The following is a 19,308-nucleotide window of genomic DNA, read 5'->3' on the forward strand; positions in this document are numbered from 1 at the left end:
CGAACAAAGTGACCAGAACATTCTTCAAAGATTCCAGAGGAAATATTAAAGCTTCAGCAATTTTCAGATAACTTACCAATGCCCTTTCAGTGACATCTTGAAGGAAATTGCTTTGTATTAAGTAATTTTGCAAGTGGTGACATTGAATTCTTTTTATTCCGCTTGCTGGAAGCATTGCATGCATAGGTTTCTTAAGCTGAGAGGCCTCTTAGCAGTGTGAGTTTCAGAGACAATCCTATAATTAGACAGCTCATGCAGTGTTTTGTAAACCAGTACATCTGGAGAATGCAGCTCACCTAGGCAGTCAATAGGAGAAACAGGGAACATTTTTTACTCAATGTTTTGTTCACATTAACAACATCTAGTATTGTCCTTCCCCATCATGCTTCTATCTAATGTCTCCTGAACATTCTGTGGATACTCATGAAATTGTATCATTTTTAGAACATCTTCTTATTTCTTATAAGCATCATGTTTTAGGTATTAACTTAGACATTGTGTCATGTGATCTACTTCACTTGCGATCTATTTATCATCAGAGATGCTGAAGCAGTTTCATACTCTGCCCTTCTGTTGTTACCCTTATAATCATTCAGCTTGTCTTTTTATTAATATCTAATCATCTGTTTATTTGACAGCTGTTTCAATCAGCTGCACAGAGTCTGCTGCTCATGACAACAGTAGCAATGCCAGTCTTCAGCAGAAAGAATGAAACAGTGAGTGTTATTCATTATCCCCTCTGCTCAGCCTTAGCTTGTATATACCTGCTATTGTTAAATATTGAATAATTGACAAATATCACTTTGCGAATTGATTTAAAATGTGAACAAACTGAAATGATACAGAATTTTCCCTCACGTTCAAACATATGGTGCAAGATTTACAATAGGTTAGATTGCACATAATCAGTTCATTGATCATGAAAAATGACAATGAAAAATTTTCAGATACAGTTCAAGTTTTCTGATGTTCTTGAGTGATTCAAACCAGTTCATTGCTCAGGCTTTTGATACTGAGGTTCAAAAGTTTCCCCAACTAATGCTCAAATACTCCAAGCATCTGCTGAACTACCAACACCCAGAACTAAATAACTTTGTCCCAGTGTTTCCAAATTCCAGATTTACAAATAGTGCTGAAGCAAACAACTCTTAATGGACAACAATATAGTGAGATGCTTAATTTCCTATCCAGCGTCATACATTGAATCTTGTAAAATGCAAGGCTGCCAATCTTTAGAACACCAATCCCTAGCCAGGTTTCCCTAAACAGGAATAAGTACCAAACAATAAAATATTGGTAAGAAATTATTTTAGTGATAACATACTAACAGGAGTCTGCTTGTTTCAAGGTCTGATCTTAGCACAGTTTCATAATTTGAATTTATCCTTATGTGCTGATGCAAAATCCCACAAATTTGTCACTCTTGCACTGATTAAAATCAATCTTTATGTATTATCTTCACAACTCTATTATAAAAAATCTTACACTATTTTCTATGTTCTCAAATCTTTATTAAAGATGATTATGAGAAGAAACCTCTACTAGACATTAACACTAAATAGCATGGCTGCATGTTATGAATTGTTGGTTGTACTTTTACTGCACATTCCTTTCTTTTAAAACTGCTGGATCTAAATACGTAGTGTATGTCCATGGAGTGTCTAATGCTTTATAGGTACGAAACGCAAGTGCTCAAAGATAAATTCTTCCCACATTGCCTTTAGGCGGAACTTAAATTATTTCAGTAATGAATACTGAGGGTTGACTAATAATTATAAAAAAATTCAAAACAAAAACTGCATCTGCAGGGGCACACGGTAGTGTAGCCGTTAGCACAATGCTATTACAGCGCAGGGTGTCAGAGTTTGGAGTTCAATTCCGGCACCATCTGTAAGAAGTTCGTACGTTCTCCCTGTGACCATATGGGTTTCCTCTGGGTGCTCTGGTTTCCACCCGTGGTCAAAAGACATACCTGTCTGTAGATTAATTGGTCATTGTAAATTGTCCTGTGATGAGACTAGTGTTAAATAGGTGGGTTGCTAGGTGGTTGGTGCAGAAGAGCCTGTTTCATGCTGTATCCCTAAATAAAAATAAAATGTTGAAACTTGAAACACAAATAGAAAATTCTGGAAACTCTCAGTAGATAGAAGAGATTTTACAAAGAAATTGAGTTAACAAAGGGTCTTTGACCTGAAACATTAACTTGCTTTCTCTTTTCACATATGGTGCATGACCTGCTAAGTACCTTCAGCAATTTCTGCTCTTATTTTTGATTATTATTTTCTGCAGATACTTTCTCTTCTAGAGTAACACACCAGAGCACAATACTCTGATCCCTGATACCTGATTTAGATAAAAAGACCACTGGAACTTACTATAACAAACTCAGGCCAGTGAATAAGACCATAAGATCATAAGACATAGTGTAGGAGCAGAATTAGGCCACTCGGCCCATTAAGTCTGTTTGCCATTCCACCATGGCTGATTTATTATCCCTTTCAACCCCCTTCTCCCAATAATCTTCGACCCCCCCCGACTAACCAAAAACCGAAGAACTTCTGTTTTAAATATACCCAATGATTTGGCCTCCATGGCCTTTCATGGCACTGAATTGCACAGATTGATCACCCGCCGGCTAAAGAAATTCCTTCTTACCTCTGTTCTAAATGGACGTCACTCTGTTCTGAGGCTGTACCCTCTGGTCCTAGATACACCCACTACAGGAAGCATCTTCTCCACACCCAGTCTGTCTTCTCCATATCTGGTCTTTCAATATTGAAATCAATGTTCCCCCCCCCCCCCCATTCTTCTAAACTCCAACGAGTACAGGCCAAGAACCATCAAAAGTTCCTCATACGTTAAACTTTTTATTCCTGGAATGACTCCCATGACATCCTCTGGACCCTTTCCAATGCCAGAACATCTTTTCTTAGATAAGGGTCCAAAATTACTCAAAATACTCCCAATACGGTCTAACCAATGCCTTATAAGGCCTCAGCATCATATCCTTGCTCTTATATTCTCGTCCTCTCAAAATGAATGCTAACATTGCATTTGCCTTCCTTACCACTGGTTCAACCTGCAAGTTAACCTTTAGGGAAATCTGCACAAGGACTCCCAAGTCCTTTTGCACATCTGTTTTTTGAATTTTCTCCCCATTTAGATAATAGTCTGTGCCTTTATTCCTTCTACCAAAGTGCATGACCATACACTTCCCTACACTATATTCCATCTGCCACTTCTTACCTCTCCGCTTATATTTGGATTGTCTGCAAACTTGCCCACAAAGCCACCAATTCCATTATCCATAATTAAGGCCAATAATTCATGTGGATACTAGTATTGGTGTTGATATTGTATTGGTATTGATTTATTGTAAAATGTACCAGAATACAGTGAAAAGCATGTTTTACAAACTGTGTATACAGATCAGATCACTACTCGGTGGATTGAACTAGAATAAGGTAAAAAAGATGCAGAAAAAAGTGTAAAACTGGCAACAAAGTACAGAGTAGGTAAACAACAAAATGCAAGATCATAATAAGGTAGATTGTAAAATCAAGAGAACATCTTATCGTAGAAGAGGTTCATTGAAGAATCTGATAACAGTGGGATAGAAGCTGTCCTTGAGCCTGGTGGTACACACTTTCAGACTTTTGTGTCTTCTGCATGATGGGAGAGGGTAGAAGAGAGAATGTCCAGGGTACTGAATCTTAAATCTGATTTTACAAGCATGAGGAGTGAATTCTGTTCGTTCCCATCATCAGGAATGATATGTATTGATTACCAAGATATAGTTTTAAGCTGAAATGCCAATTTCTTCCATGTTTAGCACAATATTCTTTCTTCAGTAAGGGAGCTGAAACATGCACTATAAACCTGATAGTGGAAAAGCATGAAAGGGCTGATTGACACTTGAATTGTATGCCAGTGCCCACAAATAAAACCGCCCAGAACTTTGGTGGCTGGGTTCAGGGCCTTATACCATATACCTTATGCCATATGTCTATCAGCCCATTGGGAATAGACAGTCCTGGGGATTACATACAAGGAAAAAGGCAAAAGCCTTAGAAGGAATATAGAAAAGGTTCTCTGTAATGTAAAAGGGACGAAGGACTTTAGACTTTGGGGGCCCATTGACCAGAAGGGCCTGATACCGTGCCACGTCTCTAAATAAAATATCAGAGGCTGGAAAAGTTAAGATTATTTTTCTTAGGAAAAAGAATGTTAAAAATAAATAAATGATTTGAGATAACAGAGAAAATCTCTTCCCTCTGATTCACGGGCCGATAAGTAGCAGGCATACATTCATAATAATTGCTAAAAGGTATGGAATGGAGATGAAATACACTCATTGGCCACTTTATTAGGTACACCTATACACCTGCTTATTCATGCACATATCTAATCAGCCAATCATGTGGCAGCAACTCATGCATATAAGGCACACAGGCTTGATCAAGAGGTTGCGTTGTTGTTCAGATCAAACATCATTATGGGGAAAAAATGTGATCTAAGTGACTTTGACAGTGGAATGAATGTTGGTGCCACCAGATGGTTTTTGTATCTCAGAAATTGCTGAGCTCCTGGGATTTTCATGCAGAACAGCCTCTAGAGTTTACAGAGAATGGTGTGTAAATGAAAAACATCCAGTGAGGGACAGTTCTGTGAGCAAAAATGCCCTATTAATAAGAGGTCAGACTGGTTCAAGCTGACAGCAACTCAAATAACCACATTACAAAAGTGGTGTGCAAAAGGGCATCTCTGAACTTACAACATGTCAAACCTTGAAGTGGATGGGCTACATCAGCAGAAGGCCACACTGGTTTCCACTCCTGTACCTAATAAATTGGCTACTGAGTGTATATTTTCCATTACTGAGTTATTAGTATTTGGAATGTTCTTCCTTAAAAGATGGTGAAATTTAATGGAAGGGATATGGTGTTAGTGCAGAAAAGTGCTGATCAGTAAAAGATTGGCTATAACCTTATTGAATGATGGACGAGGCATGAGGGGTTGAAATTCCTACTAGTTTTTCTACTTCAAAAGTAGTTTTCAAAGCAAGTTGGTTCTTGAGATCGACACACTTATATGAAGTAGACAAAATGCAGAATGAGGGAATTGACACCGTTTGGTGAAGGCCCAAGTGCAGAGGGAGAGATACAGCGGCTGAATGATCAGTTCACTGAGATTTAATCAGAGTTGTACAAAACAAATGGAAAAATGATAAACGCTAAACCAACAGAGCTGCTAATTAAACTCTGAAACTAAAATCTAAAGCCGTCACTGCGGCTTGGAGACGGTAACTAAATACTAAATTAGTACTGCTCCTTTGCAGCGTCAAACTAATTTGTAGTCTTCTTTCTCAGAAAATGAACTAAGGTAAGCAGGGGCCATTGCCATCACTATGCTTTGGTCAAGACTCAACAAGGCTGAATCAAAAGGAAAGGATTTAAATGCAATGGCAGATATTCCCTAATTGGCTGGAATGTGCATTCTCACAAGCATGATTGCCAAGCCCTTTCAGCTGCCTGCCTGCGAGGTTGCCCAGATACTGCAGCGAAGTCTGTGGTTGTGACAGGGCCCTCCCTCCCTCCCTAGGCCCCTAGGCACAGCTCCCGCAGTGCCAGTAACCTGTGCCTGCTGGGAGTCCTACATGAGAGATTTGTCCAGGATGTCACAAACCAGAACCCAAGAATGGTCCTCTGGGCCATACTCCTCCCAATCCATGAGGCACTTGAACCTCCCAGAAGGTGCCGCACAGAATAGACCAAGAACCAATTCACCAAATGAGAAGGGCAGTGGAGGTGACTGGAGCAAGTGGGGGGGGGGGGATGTCACCACCTTGAACTGGGAAACATGGAACACTTGATGAATATTCATTGATGATGGTAGACGTAGTCTATAGGAGGCTTTAGTGATAGCCTCTACTACAAATGGTCACACGTAGCATGGGGCCAACTTGCAGCTCTCAACTTTCAAAGGAAGATTTCTGAATGCCAACCAGACTTCTCCTGGCTTGAAAGGCCTCACGTCTCAGGGAAACAGAGAAGCTCTGGCCCATCTTCAAGTGTACTTATAGCGTTAGACTAACTATTCAACAGCAGGAATTTCCTTGTCAATCTCTTGGTCAGGGGAGAGTGATGGCTGGAATTGACATAAGTGTGCAGTTATGGCCTAAGTGCAGAAGGAAAGACAATGAAATGGATGAACAGTTTGCTGACCTTTAATAAGAACTATGCAGAATTAAAGGAAAAACAATAAACACTAGACCATTAACTACAACTCTTAAGCTGAAAGCTAACACCAACACTGTCGCTAGGAAGCAGTAACTTAGTATTAAAAGATTAATGCTCCTTTAAAGCGCATGGTTGTCTCCAGCTCCCGATTCACTGTCTCATTCTACACATTAGAGTGAGGTTGGAAACCTGGTGAGAGGCTAGCTATGACTCTCAAAAGAGAACAGAAAGCCTTTCAGAACTGGGATATGACCTGTCAAGTCATCGATCAGACACTATCCTGAGGGAAGTCATGCAGCATGAACATGTGCTGAGCAATAAGGATGGCAGTTTCATGAGCCAATGGGAACTTGGGGAGAGAAGTTAAGTGGACAGCTTTGGAGAACTAGTCCACAACTACCAGAATGGTAGTGTTCCCACCTGACGGACGCTGGCCAGTGATGAAGAGGTGGGACCAGGGACAGTGAGGCACAGGCAGTGGGCAGATCCAACCCTACAGGTGCTGACATAATATCTTGTTCTGAGCACAAGTGGGGTAGGCAAGGATGAAGTTGTGGACATCCTAGGATATAGAAGGCCACCAAATCATCTCTTTTTAAATTCCAGGGTCCATTGAATCTCTGGATGGCCAATCAGCAGAAAGAGTGCCCCATTCCAACACCCTGGGGCACACAGTGGCAGGGACAAACAGCCATTTGGGAGGTTCCCCCACCTGGGCTTGGATCCAACTATTGGACAGACCTCACCTCTGCTTATGTTCCCTAAATCATGGGTAAACTATACATGAGCAAGGAATGGCACTGTCCTCGGAGATGTCAAACTGGGAGGAGAGAGCATCACCCTTAGTTTTGCTGCCAGGATGGTAGTAGTAGTAGTAGGCATCAGTTAGTCTCGTGAGACCATGGATCTGCGCCTTGGAAGGTTTCCAGGGTGCAGGCCTGGGCAAGGTTGTATGGAAGACTGGCAGTTGCCCATGCTGCAAGTCTCCCCTCTCCACGCCACCAATGTTGTCCAAGGAAAGGGCAATAGGGCCAATACAGCTTGGCACCGGTGTTGTCGCAGAGCAATGTGTGGTTAAGTGCCTTGCTCAAGGACACAACACGCTGCCTCAGCTGAGGTTCGAACTAGTGACCTTCCGATCACTAGACCGACGCCTTAACCACTTGGCCACGCGCCAACACATAATGGTAGATGAGGATGAAAGTAAACCAGGATGGTAGATGAGGATGAAATTAAACCAAGTAAAGAAGAGAGCCCAGTGGCTTGACAGGAGTTGCGTTTCTTGGCGTCACAGATGTAAGAGAGGTTCATGTGGTCTGTCCATGCCAGAGAAGGGTGCTCTGCCTCCTCCAACCAATGTACCAATGCCTCTAGTGTCTCCTTGGCAGCCAGAAGTTCTCAGTTCCCGACATAGTTGCTCTCTGCAGGAGTCAAGTGATGGGGATAAAAAAGCACAAGGGTGTAGCGGATTACTTACAGAAGAATGCTGTGAGAGTACATCTTCAATTCTTACAACCTCGATGATGAGTGAACAGGATGCATCTGGTTGTTGCAACACTGGGACAGTGGTGAAGCACCACTTTAGTTCTGTGAATGCTTGGCCTGCCTCACTTGTCCCTTGGAATCCTGCAGAGCTCTTCTTGGTGAGTGCAATGAAACTGATGTTTCTGATGAAGCAGCGATTAAAAATTTGCAAACCCCATGAAGCATCTCACCTGTTTGACTGTGGATGGTTTGGGCCACTCTGTGACTGCTGAACTTTACACGGGTCCATTTGAATACTGGAAGGGGTGAGGATGTAGCCCAAGAATAACATCTGCTCTTTGTGGAACTCACATTTCTCTGGTTTGGCATAAAGGTTGCTCTTGAGGAACTGTCAAAGAACCCTCTGGACATGCTGGACATGTTTCTGGTGAGAATGGGAATAGATAATAAAACTAGAGAAAAAGAATTTTAACAAAGGTGCAAGTCTCTAAGTAAGAACTGGAATCCAATCGTAAACAAGTTTGGACATTGGAAACCTGACTGGATGAGGACTAACCAATCAGGAGAGATGAATAATGGGGGTATTAATACCACTGGAACAGACATGCCCAGCTATCATCCCTGATGAAGATGGCAGAGTTTATCATCGAAATGTTGGTTAAAATTGATACCTGTACCCAGCTGGAAGCCCGAGAGAGTTTATTCGTAGATAAGAATATCATCCAAATACATAAATATGAACTGATTTAGCATGCTCTAGAGCACATCATTGACCAGGGCCTGCAAAACAGCCGGGGTGCTGGCCAGACCAAATAGCATCACGACATGCTCATAGTGACCTGTGGAGGTATTGAATGCTGTCTTTCACTCGCCTCCTTCTTGGATGCAAACCAGGTTGTAAGCAGTGTGCTGATTTATCTTGGAGAATATGGTTGCTTCCTGAAGATGTTCAAATGCAGAGGCAAGTCAAGGGAGAAGGTAGCGGTTCTTCACCATGATGTTGTTGAGGGGCCGATAATCAATTCAGAGATGGAACTTGCCATCCATTTTCTTTACAAAAAAGAAGACCACCCCTGATAGCAAGGTTGACAGATGGATAAATCTTAATGCTGCTGCTTCCTTGATGTTTTTCCATGGCCACAGTTTCAGGACAAGAGAAGGAAAAGAGCCAGCCCTGGGGAGGACTTGCCCGTTTCTTTGGTGCAGGTCTGAGAGTCGGTGGGCAGCCTCCTGACCCCATACTGGAAGATCAAGCACTCTCCCTTGAACTCAACTATGAATTGTTGTGGAAAGACAGGGCTAAAGAGAACCTTTTTCTCAAAGAGCCTTGAACAAGCTGAATGCGGGTCTGTCGAAGACAATTCCCATGTAAGCCAGTTTACAGACATCATCTCTGAACTAACTTGACTAGGCTTGGAAAGTCAACACACGCTGGGTAATAAAGTTCCCGCAGCTATTGGGGTTACCGGAGTATCTGCATGGTGGAGGAATATTCAGTTCTGAACTGGAATCAGGCATTAGTGGCTGAGGCCGATGAGACTGTTATAAAAGAGAGTGTGGAAAACGTTGGGAGTGGGACTGTCCTGGCTTAAGGCTGTTGAATTGCAGCAACAAAAGTGGTAATGGCTGCCAGCTGATTCTGGCTATTGGTAGTGAGCTGCTGAACTATGCCACTGAGATCAATAATGTCTGCCATCTAATTCTGGCAGTCTGTGGTGAGTTATCGAACTGTTGCTGTCTGCCAGTTTGTATTGGTCTTGCTGTTCTGAAAGCAATTGTTGCACTGCCCAAGCCATTTCTGCAAACACAGCCTCCACTGACTTTCACCTCTCCTTCATCTGACTAACAAACGTTGGTTTGGCTGGGCTTGCCATTCTGCGAGCAGTTATCACACTGCATGAGCCACTTCTGTCAACTCTGATCTGCCAAGGTCAGCTGTTCTGTCTCTTCACGGGTCCCATTCTAGGGGTCTTGCTGTCTTGCTGACACAGTGTTTGGTGATGGCCCAAGTGCAGAGGGAGAAACACAGCAGCTCAATGATTAATTCACCGAGTTTTAATGAGAACTGTACAAAACAAAAGGAAAAATAATAAATACTAGGCCAACAGGGCCGCTAACTAAACTCTCAAACTGAAATCTAATGCCATCACTGCAGCTTGGAAACAGTAACTAAATACTAAACTAGTACCGCTCCTTTGCAGCGTCACTCGAAATTGGAGTATTCTTTCCTAGAACATGGAATAAGGTAAGCAGGGTGTGTTGTCATTGCTATGATTTGTTTAAGACTTGAGAAAACTGAAAAGTAAGGAAGAGAGTTAAATACAACCACAAGTAAACACTAATTGGCTGGAATGTGCATCCTCACAAGTGTGATTGCTAATCCCTTTCAACTGCCTGCCTGTGAGGCACCCAGACTCTGCAGCAGGGTCCATGGCTGTGACAGGAATAAGCACAACTACTCTTTAAAAGAGCCATTGCAGACATTTTAGCTGTACTCCTTTGGATTTATTTTTACAAATCACCTGCTACAATACTGGGAAATTCTGGATTAGTGTAATGCTTACAATCCTTTTTCTCATATCCCTTGCCAAATGCTTCATATCCTTCATCTGTTTTCCTCAAAATTAAGTATCTCTCTAAGGCTTCCAAGGTTGTAATTAATAGCGAACTGACCATCTCGCCTGGATTCCTCTACCCCAGAACCCGAGATTCCATATCTAAGTCTTATCAATGGCTCCAAAAACATATTGCTCTTAAGCACCTGTGATTTCTTCTTTCATAAGTTCTCCAAGGTAGCAACTGACCTAGATTTAGTCCACTGTGTATACCTTCTGAACCATTCACGGTCAAAGTGATAACTGCATTTTATAATAGTAGCAATAAAGATGATAAAGACAGTGATACTGAGTATGCTTGGTTCTTAGCTTAACCTTCCTTCTCACAATAATTCTGCAGAGAGCACATGGAATTCTCCTGGGGGTTGCAGGTTCAGATGTTCCACTGAGAGAACTATTGAAACTAGCTCCGAGGTATAAGGTAGGTTGTCAACTGTATCAATGCCTTTCATATTTGGAATATGATCAAGAGGGCTATTAAAAATCTTAAAGCTCCACATTGGTTAATGCATTCAATTGTTTTTTTTCAGTGCCAGATAGGAGTAGGTTTAATAACTAAGCTGAATATAGATATCAAAAACGCCTCACTGCATCATATATTTCAGGGGTTGTTTTTGATGACTATACATCTCATAGAATCATAGTGTTACATAGCACAGAACAGACCTTTCAACCCAATGTCTACACCAACCAGGTTGCCTACCTAAGGTAGTTCTGTTGGCCTTGTTTGCATCTGATGGTGTGGGATGTCAGATTTCAGTACCTCCTGGCAGATTGCCACTAAGCTAATCCCATTTGCCTGCATTGGGCATCTTTCGAAACCTTTCCTATCCATGTACCTTCTAAATGTCTTTTAACTCTTGTAATTGAACCTGCTTCTACCACTTCATCTAGCAGTTTGTTCCATATTCTCACCATCATCTGTGTGAAAAACATGCCCCTCATGTTCTCTCTTTCACCCTAAACCTATCCTGCCCTGGGAAGCACACTGTGATCTACAACCATCATGATATTATATTTTTCTGAGGTACCCCACAGCCTCCTACCTTCCGGGCAAAAAAGCTCCTTATAACTCTTTCCCTCTCACTTTTAAAAGCCTCCAGTTCCCAGATATTCCTTTACTTGCAAATAACCTTTCCCAATCAATCTTTATAAGTTCCCATCTAATGCCATCAAAATTAGCTTTGCCCAATTGTGACAGTAACTTGGGGGTCAGTCTTATCTTATTCCATAACTATTTTAAAACTAATTAAATTACAGTCATTGATCCCAAGTTGCTTCTTCATTGACCCTCCGGCTATGAGCCCTCCCTCATTTCCCAAGAGCAGGTTGTGTATTGCCCCCTCTCTTGTAGGGCCATATACATGCTGCATAAGAAAATTTTCCTGGATACAATTAAAATAACAAATTCCGCCTCATCTAAGCCCTTAGCTTTATATATGGCATTTCCAGTCAATGTTAGAAAAGTAAAAGACATAAAATGCTGGAGGAACCCAGCAGGCCAGGCAGCATCTACAGAAAAGAGTAAACAGTCAACATTTCAGGCCGAAGTCCTGAAGAAGGGCCTCAACACGAAACATCTCCCTTATGTACTTGCAAAGACCCTTCATCAGGACTAGAAAGGAAGGGAGAAGATGCCAGAATAAAAAATTGGAAGGGGGAGGGGAAGGAGGACAAGGTGGAAGGTGATAGATGAAGCCAGGTGGGTGGTGGAGGTGGAAGGGGCACAGGGCTGGAGCAGAAGGAATCTGCCAGGAAAGGAGAGTGAACCATGGGAGAAAGGAAAGGAGGAGAAGTACTGGGGGGTGGGGGGGTGATAGGCAGGTGAGGAGAAGAAGTAAGAGACCAGAGTGGGGAATAGAAGAAGAAGGAAGGGGGAGGAAAAAATTATATGAAGGAGAAATCAATGTTCATGCCACCTGGCTGGAGGCTACCTAGATGGATTGTGAGGCATTGCTCCTCCACCATGAGAGTGGCCTCGTCTTGGCAGAAGAGGAAACCATGGAATGGGGAATGGGGACAGGAATTAAAATGGTTGGCCACCAGAAAATTCCATTTTTTACGAATAAAGTTGGGGGTGCTTGACAAGGTGGTTTCCTAGTTTACACTGGGTTACACCACTATAGAGGGGGCCACATCAATAGCACTTGTTAAAGTAGACGACCCCAACAGATTTGCAGGCAAAGTGTTGTCTCACCTGGAAGGACTGTTTGGGGTCCTGAATGGGAGTGAGGGAGGAGGTGACTGGGCAGGTGTAGCACTTTGGCTGCTTGGAGGTGGAAATGCAGGGAGGGAGATCAGTGGGGAGGGATGACTGAACAAGGAAATCACAGAGGGAACAATCCCTGAAGAAAGCAGAAAGCAGATGTGAGGTAAAGATGCTTTTAGTGGATAGGATCTCTTCAGAGATGGCAGAAGTTGCAGAAAATTATGTGTTGGATGCGGAAGCTCATGGGGTGGTAGATGAGGACAAGAGGTACTCTATCCCTGTTAAGGTTGTGGGAAAATGGGATAAGTGCAGATGTCAGAGAAATGAAGGAGATGCAGGTGAGGGCAGTATCAATGGTGGAGGAAGGGAAACCCCATTCATTGAAGGAAAAGGACATCCCTGATGTCCTGGAAAGCAAAGCTGCAGCCTGGAATAGATGCAGCAAAGGTGAAGGAACTGAGAAAAAGGAATAGGATTTTTATAGGAGACAGGATGAGAAGAGGTATAATCAAGATAGCCATTCGAATCGGTAGGTTTATAAAAGATATTGAGAGACAATTTGTCTCTAGGGATGGAGACAGAAAGATCATGAAAGGAGAGAGAGTTATCAGAAATGGACCAAGTGAATTTAAGGGTAGGGTGGAAGCTGAAAGCAAGGTTGATGAAATTATGAGCTCAGCATGGGTGCATGAAGCAGCACCAATGCAGCCATCAATGTAACACAGAAAGAGTTGGGGAGCACTACTGAGGAAGGCTTGGAATATGGACTGCTCCACATAGCCGATGAAAAGGCAGGCATAGCTGGGACCCATGCAGGTGCCTATATCATTAACAACTTGATTGGAATGTTTAATGATGAACAAGCTTTCAGATCACTAAGGAACTGCTTTATGTTTCATACATTATTGATTCCTATTCAGAAAGTGGGAGAATTGAAGTCTTACATGGCTTTCTTGGACTTTCTTCAGCAGATCCACTGGTCCCTGCATATCAGAAAGGCACCACAACAGCCTATTTTTCCTTTCACTGAGATATTTGCCCATTTCGTGCAACTGTACTTTTGTACCAGTTCCTTTCCTCTAAAACTGTAATTTTGTACTTTTCCTTTTCCCCTTCATTTAACATGACACTGCTACCTTATTTCATGTCTTTCTCCTACCTTATCTCCCAAATGGTAGATTTAATTATTCAGCCAGGACTTTTAGCCACTTTGTTTTCTCATTTTTTCTCCTAACTCATCAAGCAAATTTACCTTTGATTCTATCTTTTCCTAGCAACTTGCCTTCTGTTATTGTTGCTGTAAGTGAATGAATTCTCTCAGTAACCCTTACTCACATTGAGTTATTGTAGTATTCAGCCACTCACAGAAGCAGCAACGTGAGTGTGGACATTCTCAGTAAGAATTATTTTATATTCAAAGGCAAGTAGTGCCCCCTTAAGTTCCGATTCTTCATGAAACATAAGCAATAGACGTGCATGCAACATCTTGTAATAGTCTTAACAATAAAGAGGAATAAATCAATAGCATGCACTAACTACTGTTGTAACAAAATGCAGATGCCTTCTTCTCCCAAACAGGTTTGACTATTAACTCTGTGTGAATGCAGATTGAGAAGAGAGAAAAAAAAACATTTACTTGAGTGAATTTTTCTTCGCTGTTGTGTCACAACTGTTTTAAAATTTTCTTTCCTTTATCATGTTCTTCATGCAGCTTGGAGTCCATGGTTATGCATTTCTGAATACCAATAATGGTTATATACTTGCTCATCCTGATCTCCGACCTTTGGTAGGTGATTTTAATCATTCTATTTTGATGCAAGCAAACTTGTACAATGAGAAAGAATTGAATTAAAAGAGCTACTACCATGAGAAGAGATGGTTTAGAATGAGTGAGCCTTCTGGTCACATTTCAAGTAAGAGTAGTGCTCAATGACACAAGCTGAAACAGAACCTGTCCTTAGTCTGCAATTGCCATTTGAAAAGACAATGCAATTACACAATAATAGGAATGAATATCAGTTTTAAACTTTGAGTAGAGGAAGTGCTTCCTTTGGCACCAGATCTGAAAATTCTACTGGATTGTTTAAGTCTCCCTGATTTGAAGAATAATCTCCTATGTACTTTGCGCAAGCAGGGGGAAATATACACAGCAGCAAACTTCAGCTTGTAACTGGTGCAACTTTAATTCAAAAGTTCAAAGTGCATACACTTATAATCAATGAATGTATGAATTATACAACCTTGAGATTTGTTTGCCCACAAGTAGCCACAAAGCAAGAAACCCAAAAGGACCCAATTAAGAAAGAAATTAAAATAAAAGACCAACACCCGATGCACAAGAGAAATAAATAAAAGCACAAATCATGCAAACAATTGAAGTGAACTACAACATTCCAAACCAAAACTGAGTCCTCAGTTCACCAAAGTAGTAAGGTAGCGTGGGAAACACTTTCCCTTGGGGCTTCTTCCTCCCTGTCCTGAATTTTGTCAGGTCACTTTTACGATGCCAGTGAGCGCAAGACATGCATGGGGATATATTGAGAAAAATGATATATTTGTTTGTAGTTTGGGAAATCTACTTGCCAGTATTAATAGTGGAGATAGATTCGCTCTACCACAGGGCTGAATGTACAAACAGAGCCAAAAGACACAAAAGAAAACTATAAAATATTGAAATTTTAAAGGAACATCTGAGAAGGTATTGAGCGGCTTGAGCATCTTTAACAGAATCATATAGAAGCTACCCCACCCACTCACGGTGTCAATCTCTTCCTGATCCCACGATGGCAAAGCTCTGGATCCCATGTAGAAATGTTCAGCTGCATCAGAGCCCACAGAAACTAGAATAGAAGCAAGTCATTCTTGACTTCACTGGGACTAATAAGGAGAAAGTGTATATTTATATAGATACATGCATTTAAATACATATTAAATAGACCTAGAAAACAAGGACTCTTATGTCAGAATGCTGTATCTGGATTTCAGTTCGACATTCAACACAACTGTATGACAGACTCTGGTGAACAAACTGCTACTCTTCAGTCTAAATGCACTACCATGCAACTGGATTTTGGACTTCCTAACAAACAGGCGTCAGATAGTCAGGATGCACAACCGCTCCTCCTTCCCCATCATTCGCAACACAGGTGCCTCCCAGGGCTGTGTGCTGGACCCACTGCTGTACACTCTGCTCACACATTACTGAATGACCAAACGCCTGAATAATCACATTGTCAAGTTCGCCAGTGACACGATGGATGCTGCTTTTCTGCGACAGTGTTTCATGTAGATGTGCTCAATGGCTGGGAGGGCTTTAGCCATGATGTTCTGGGCCATATCCACTACTTTTTGTAGGATTTTCCATTCAAGGGGATTGGTGTTTCTATACCATGCTGTGTTGCAGCCAGACAATATACTCTCTGCTACACATCTATAGAAGTTTGTCAAAGATTTAGATGTCATGCCAAATCTCCACAAACTTCTAAGGAAGTAGAGGTGCTACCATGCTTTCTTTGTATTTGCACTTATGTACTAGGCCCAGGACAGGTCCTCTTAAATGATAACACCGAGGAATTTAAAGTTGCTGACCCTCTCCACCTCTGATCCTCCAATGAGAACAGGCTCTGGACCTCTGGTTTCCCTCTCCTGAAGTCAGGCATCAGCTCCTTGGTTTTGCTGACACTGAGCAAGAGGTTTTGCAGCTATGGTGATAGAGCTAAGTAATAGCAAACTTATTGTACACTGTATTTCAATGATGTCCAATAGTTCTGCTGAAATACCATTCTAAGGTGATAGTTCAGCATCTTATAGGCAATCCCTTGTGATGAGGACAAGCTAATAACTGGTCAGTTGGAACATGAAAGGCTTCATTGCCTGGTTTTTGACTTCCTCCAAGTGAAGTCTCCCATTCTCCGAATTTCATTTTTAGATATGAATCATGTGGGTTTGATGATTTTCTGAAATAGACTTGCATATGTTTTTGTAACTGTTTTCAAAATTCTCCAAGTGATCACACAAGGAAGCCAGAAATGATTAGGGTGATTGCTGTAATGAGCAGGTGTATTCAGGCCAATGTCACTTTTCTGTAGCCTCAGGCTGCTCAATTAAAACTCTTTTAAGAATGGTGTCCCAATTATGTCACCTTGTTCTGAAGGGATGTGGCTGCCACTCAAATATCATATGACTAAATTTTTTGACAGGTCTTCAAGAGCTGGCTGAGTTGTATTTAGATTTAACACAGCATTCATGCAATTTGCAAATGATCAATTTCATGCTTGATAGATTACTGAACATCAAGAGTGATGCGCTCATTCTGCCAAATCTATAACTTAAAACGATATAGGTTAAAGTAAACAAGTCCAGTAGGTTGGCTGGACGTAAAGCATGGAAGGTCTGATAGGCTAAACTGCATTTTCTTTAAAGGTAAGGCCGATTAACTCAGAACATAGATTGGCACAGGGAATTGTGATATCACAGCTATTAAGGAAACACACAGTAGTTGAGAAATGAATAGGTCTGGCAGCTCAGTGTTCTGGGGTCCTGATGCTTCCAGTATGACAGAGGTGAAGTAAGTGAGGAAGGGGAATTGCACTATTGATTATTGAGACATCATGGCAGTATGTGGAGAGGATATCCTGTGTTATCGGGGAGTGGATATATAGAGACCACTTTGTAGGAGAGCTTTGATTCCTTTTGCAATTGTTACTATGAACCATAATATCAGCAAACTGAGATTGGGACAGCAGACAGAACTGCCATCACAACAATCAGACAGTGGGTGTGTGCTGTTTGCATTGTTTTCAAAGCTGAAATATCTGCTTTCAATTCTTCAAAATGGTTGCCTCACAGATACACTAATGTATTTCATCCATTCCTTATTAAAAAGAACAAGCTTCTAACTGTTAAAAGCCCAATGGTACTGATGCTAGACTCCTAAACACTGCTTAACATTGAGCACAGGTATCAAGGCTTTTTACCACACTTTCCAATGTACAAATTGTTTTGTGCATCAGCATTCTTCTTCAGCTCCTGTTCATTAAAGAATCTAGCTAAGCACACTGTCCTAATATGTTATAAGACCATAAGATATAGGAGCAGAATTAGGCCATTTGGTGCATTGAGTCTTCTCTGCCATTTCATCTTGGCTAATCCATTTCACTCTCCGCTCCAATCTCCTGCCTTATCCCCATATCCATTCATGCCCTGACTAATCAAGAATTTATCAAGTTGTGCCTTAAGTATACCCACAGTTGCTTGTGACAAAAAATTCCAGAGATTTAGCACTCTCTGGCTAAAGAAATTCCTCCTCATCTCCTTTCTGAATGTTCATCCCTCTATTCTGAGGCTGCTTCTCCTGATCTTTGACTCCATCACCATAGGAAACATCTTCTCCACATCCACTTTATCAAGGCCTTTCAACATTTGATGGGTTTCAATGAGATCTCCCCTCATTTTTCTAAATTCCAGTGAGTACAGGTCCAGAGCCATCAAATGCTTCTCATATGACAAGCACTGCATTTCCAAAATCACTTTTGTGAACCTCCTTTGAACTCTCTCCAATGTCAGCACACCCTTTCTTAGATAAGGGGCCCAATCTTTTCACAATACTCCAAGTGAGGCCTCACCAGTGCCTTATAAAGCCTCAACATTACATTCTTACTTTTTATATTCTAGTCCTCTCAAAATGAGTGCTAACCTTGCATTTGCCTCTCTCACCACAGACTCAACCTGCAAATTAATCTTTAGGGAATCCTGTATGAAGGCTCCCAAGTCCTTTCGCACCTCAGATTTTTGAATTTTCTCTCCATTTAGAAAATAGTCTTGCCACATTGTTCCTGGGACCTGTGCTATTCCTACTCTCTGTCTCATCTACAATACACATGCCCAGTGCTGCCATGAATAGAGCCCGTCCTCTAGTTAACTAATAGTGCAATCTCTCAAGTTGAGTAAGATGTTCACCAGAGGTGTTATCTATTGGTGAATCCTCATGTGGCTGTTAAAATATCTGCAAGTCAATACAAGCTGTGAGATGTGATGTTGATGGGAAGAGGTGAATTTAGTGCTATCTGTCTAGTAGAGCAGTTCATGCAGTATTGCATTTGCAAATATAATCACTGAGCTTGGCCACATATGTGATAATGTTATTTTTTTTCTGTCACTACATTCAAGCTTTAACTTGGGCAATTTTCCACAGATTTATAACTGTGTTTGGAGGAACTCCACTCTCCCTTAGGGTAGATGAAAATCCCTATTTACTTTTCCAGCATTGTTCAAAAATTTAAATGCCTACAGTCACTTCTTAATAAAATCAAAATATACTAGAAATACTTAGCAGGTCAAACAGCATCTGTAGAGAGAAAGAAAAACAAGAGTTAGCATTTCAAGTTATTAATTTTTCATCAAATTCACTATATCCCAGGACAGATTCAAGTAGAACAATTCCCAGAAACAAACACAGCTGCAATACATCTCCCCTTTAAGTTTTAAGTAGTGCAACTTGGAAATGATACCAGTTCTCCTGCTAGTGTATGATGCCAGCAAAAAGCGTGGGCAATTCTGGCTGCATACAGAAGTCTTTATAATGAGCTGCCAGCATGGAAATCGTGTGCTTTCCACACTTCACTGAACAAAAATATGTTAATCATGCATTGGGATACCTTTCTGCTTTTGTTGGTTATCTTATTTAACCCACCAGTGAAAACTATTAGTGAAAAAAAGGGTTTGCATTCTACCGCAATAAATGCTGCTGTTTATTGTGTTC

The 19,308-nt window shown here is 41.4% G+C and overlaps 1 protein-coding gene across 1 annotated transcript in view; it reads left to right on the plus strand.

Moving 5' to 3' along the window:
• cacna2d4a (calcium channel, voltage-dependent, alpha 2/delta subunit 4a) overlaps positions 1 to 19,308 on the plus strand; it is a 359,181-nt gene that overhangs the window by 75,474 nt on the left and 264,399 nt on the right. The window contains exons 13-15 of the mRNA XM_072269300.1: positions 639 to 716; positions 10,680 to 10,760; positions 14,260 to 14,334. Of these exons, the coding sequence (XP_072125401.1) occupies positions 639 to 716; positions 10,680 to 10,760; positions 14,260 to 14,334 (234 nt within the window). The remainder of the gene's footprint in view (positions 1 to 638; positions 717 to 10,679; positions 10,761 to 14,259; positions 14,335 to 19,308) is intronic.

The sequence above is a fragment of the Mobula birostris genome, chromosome 9 (assembly GCF_030028105.1).
Source record: "Mobula birostris isolate sMobBir1 chromosome 9, sMobBir1.hap1, whole genome shotgun sequence".
Lineage (NCBI taxonomy): Eukaryota > Metazoa > Chordata > Chondrichthyes > Myliobatiformes > Myliobatidae > Mobula > Mobula birostris.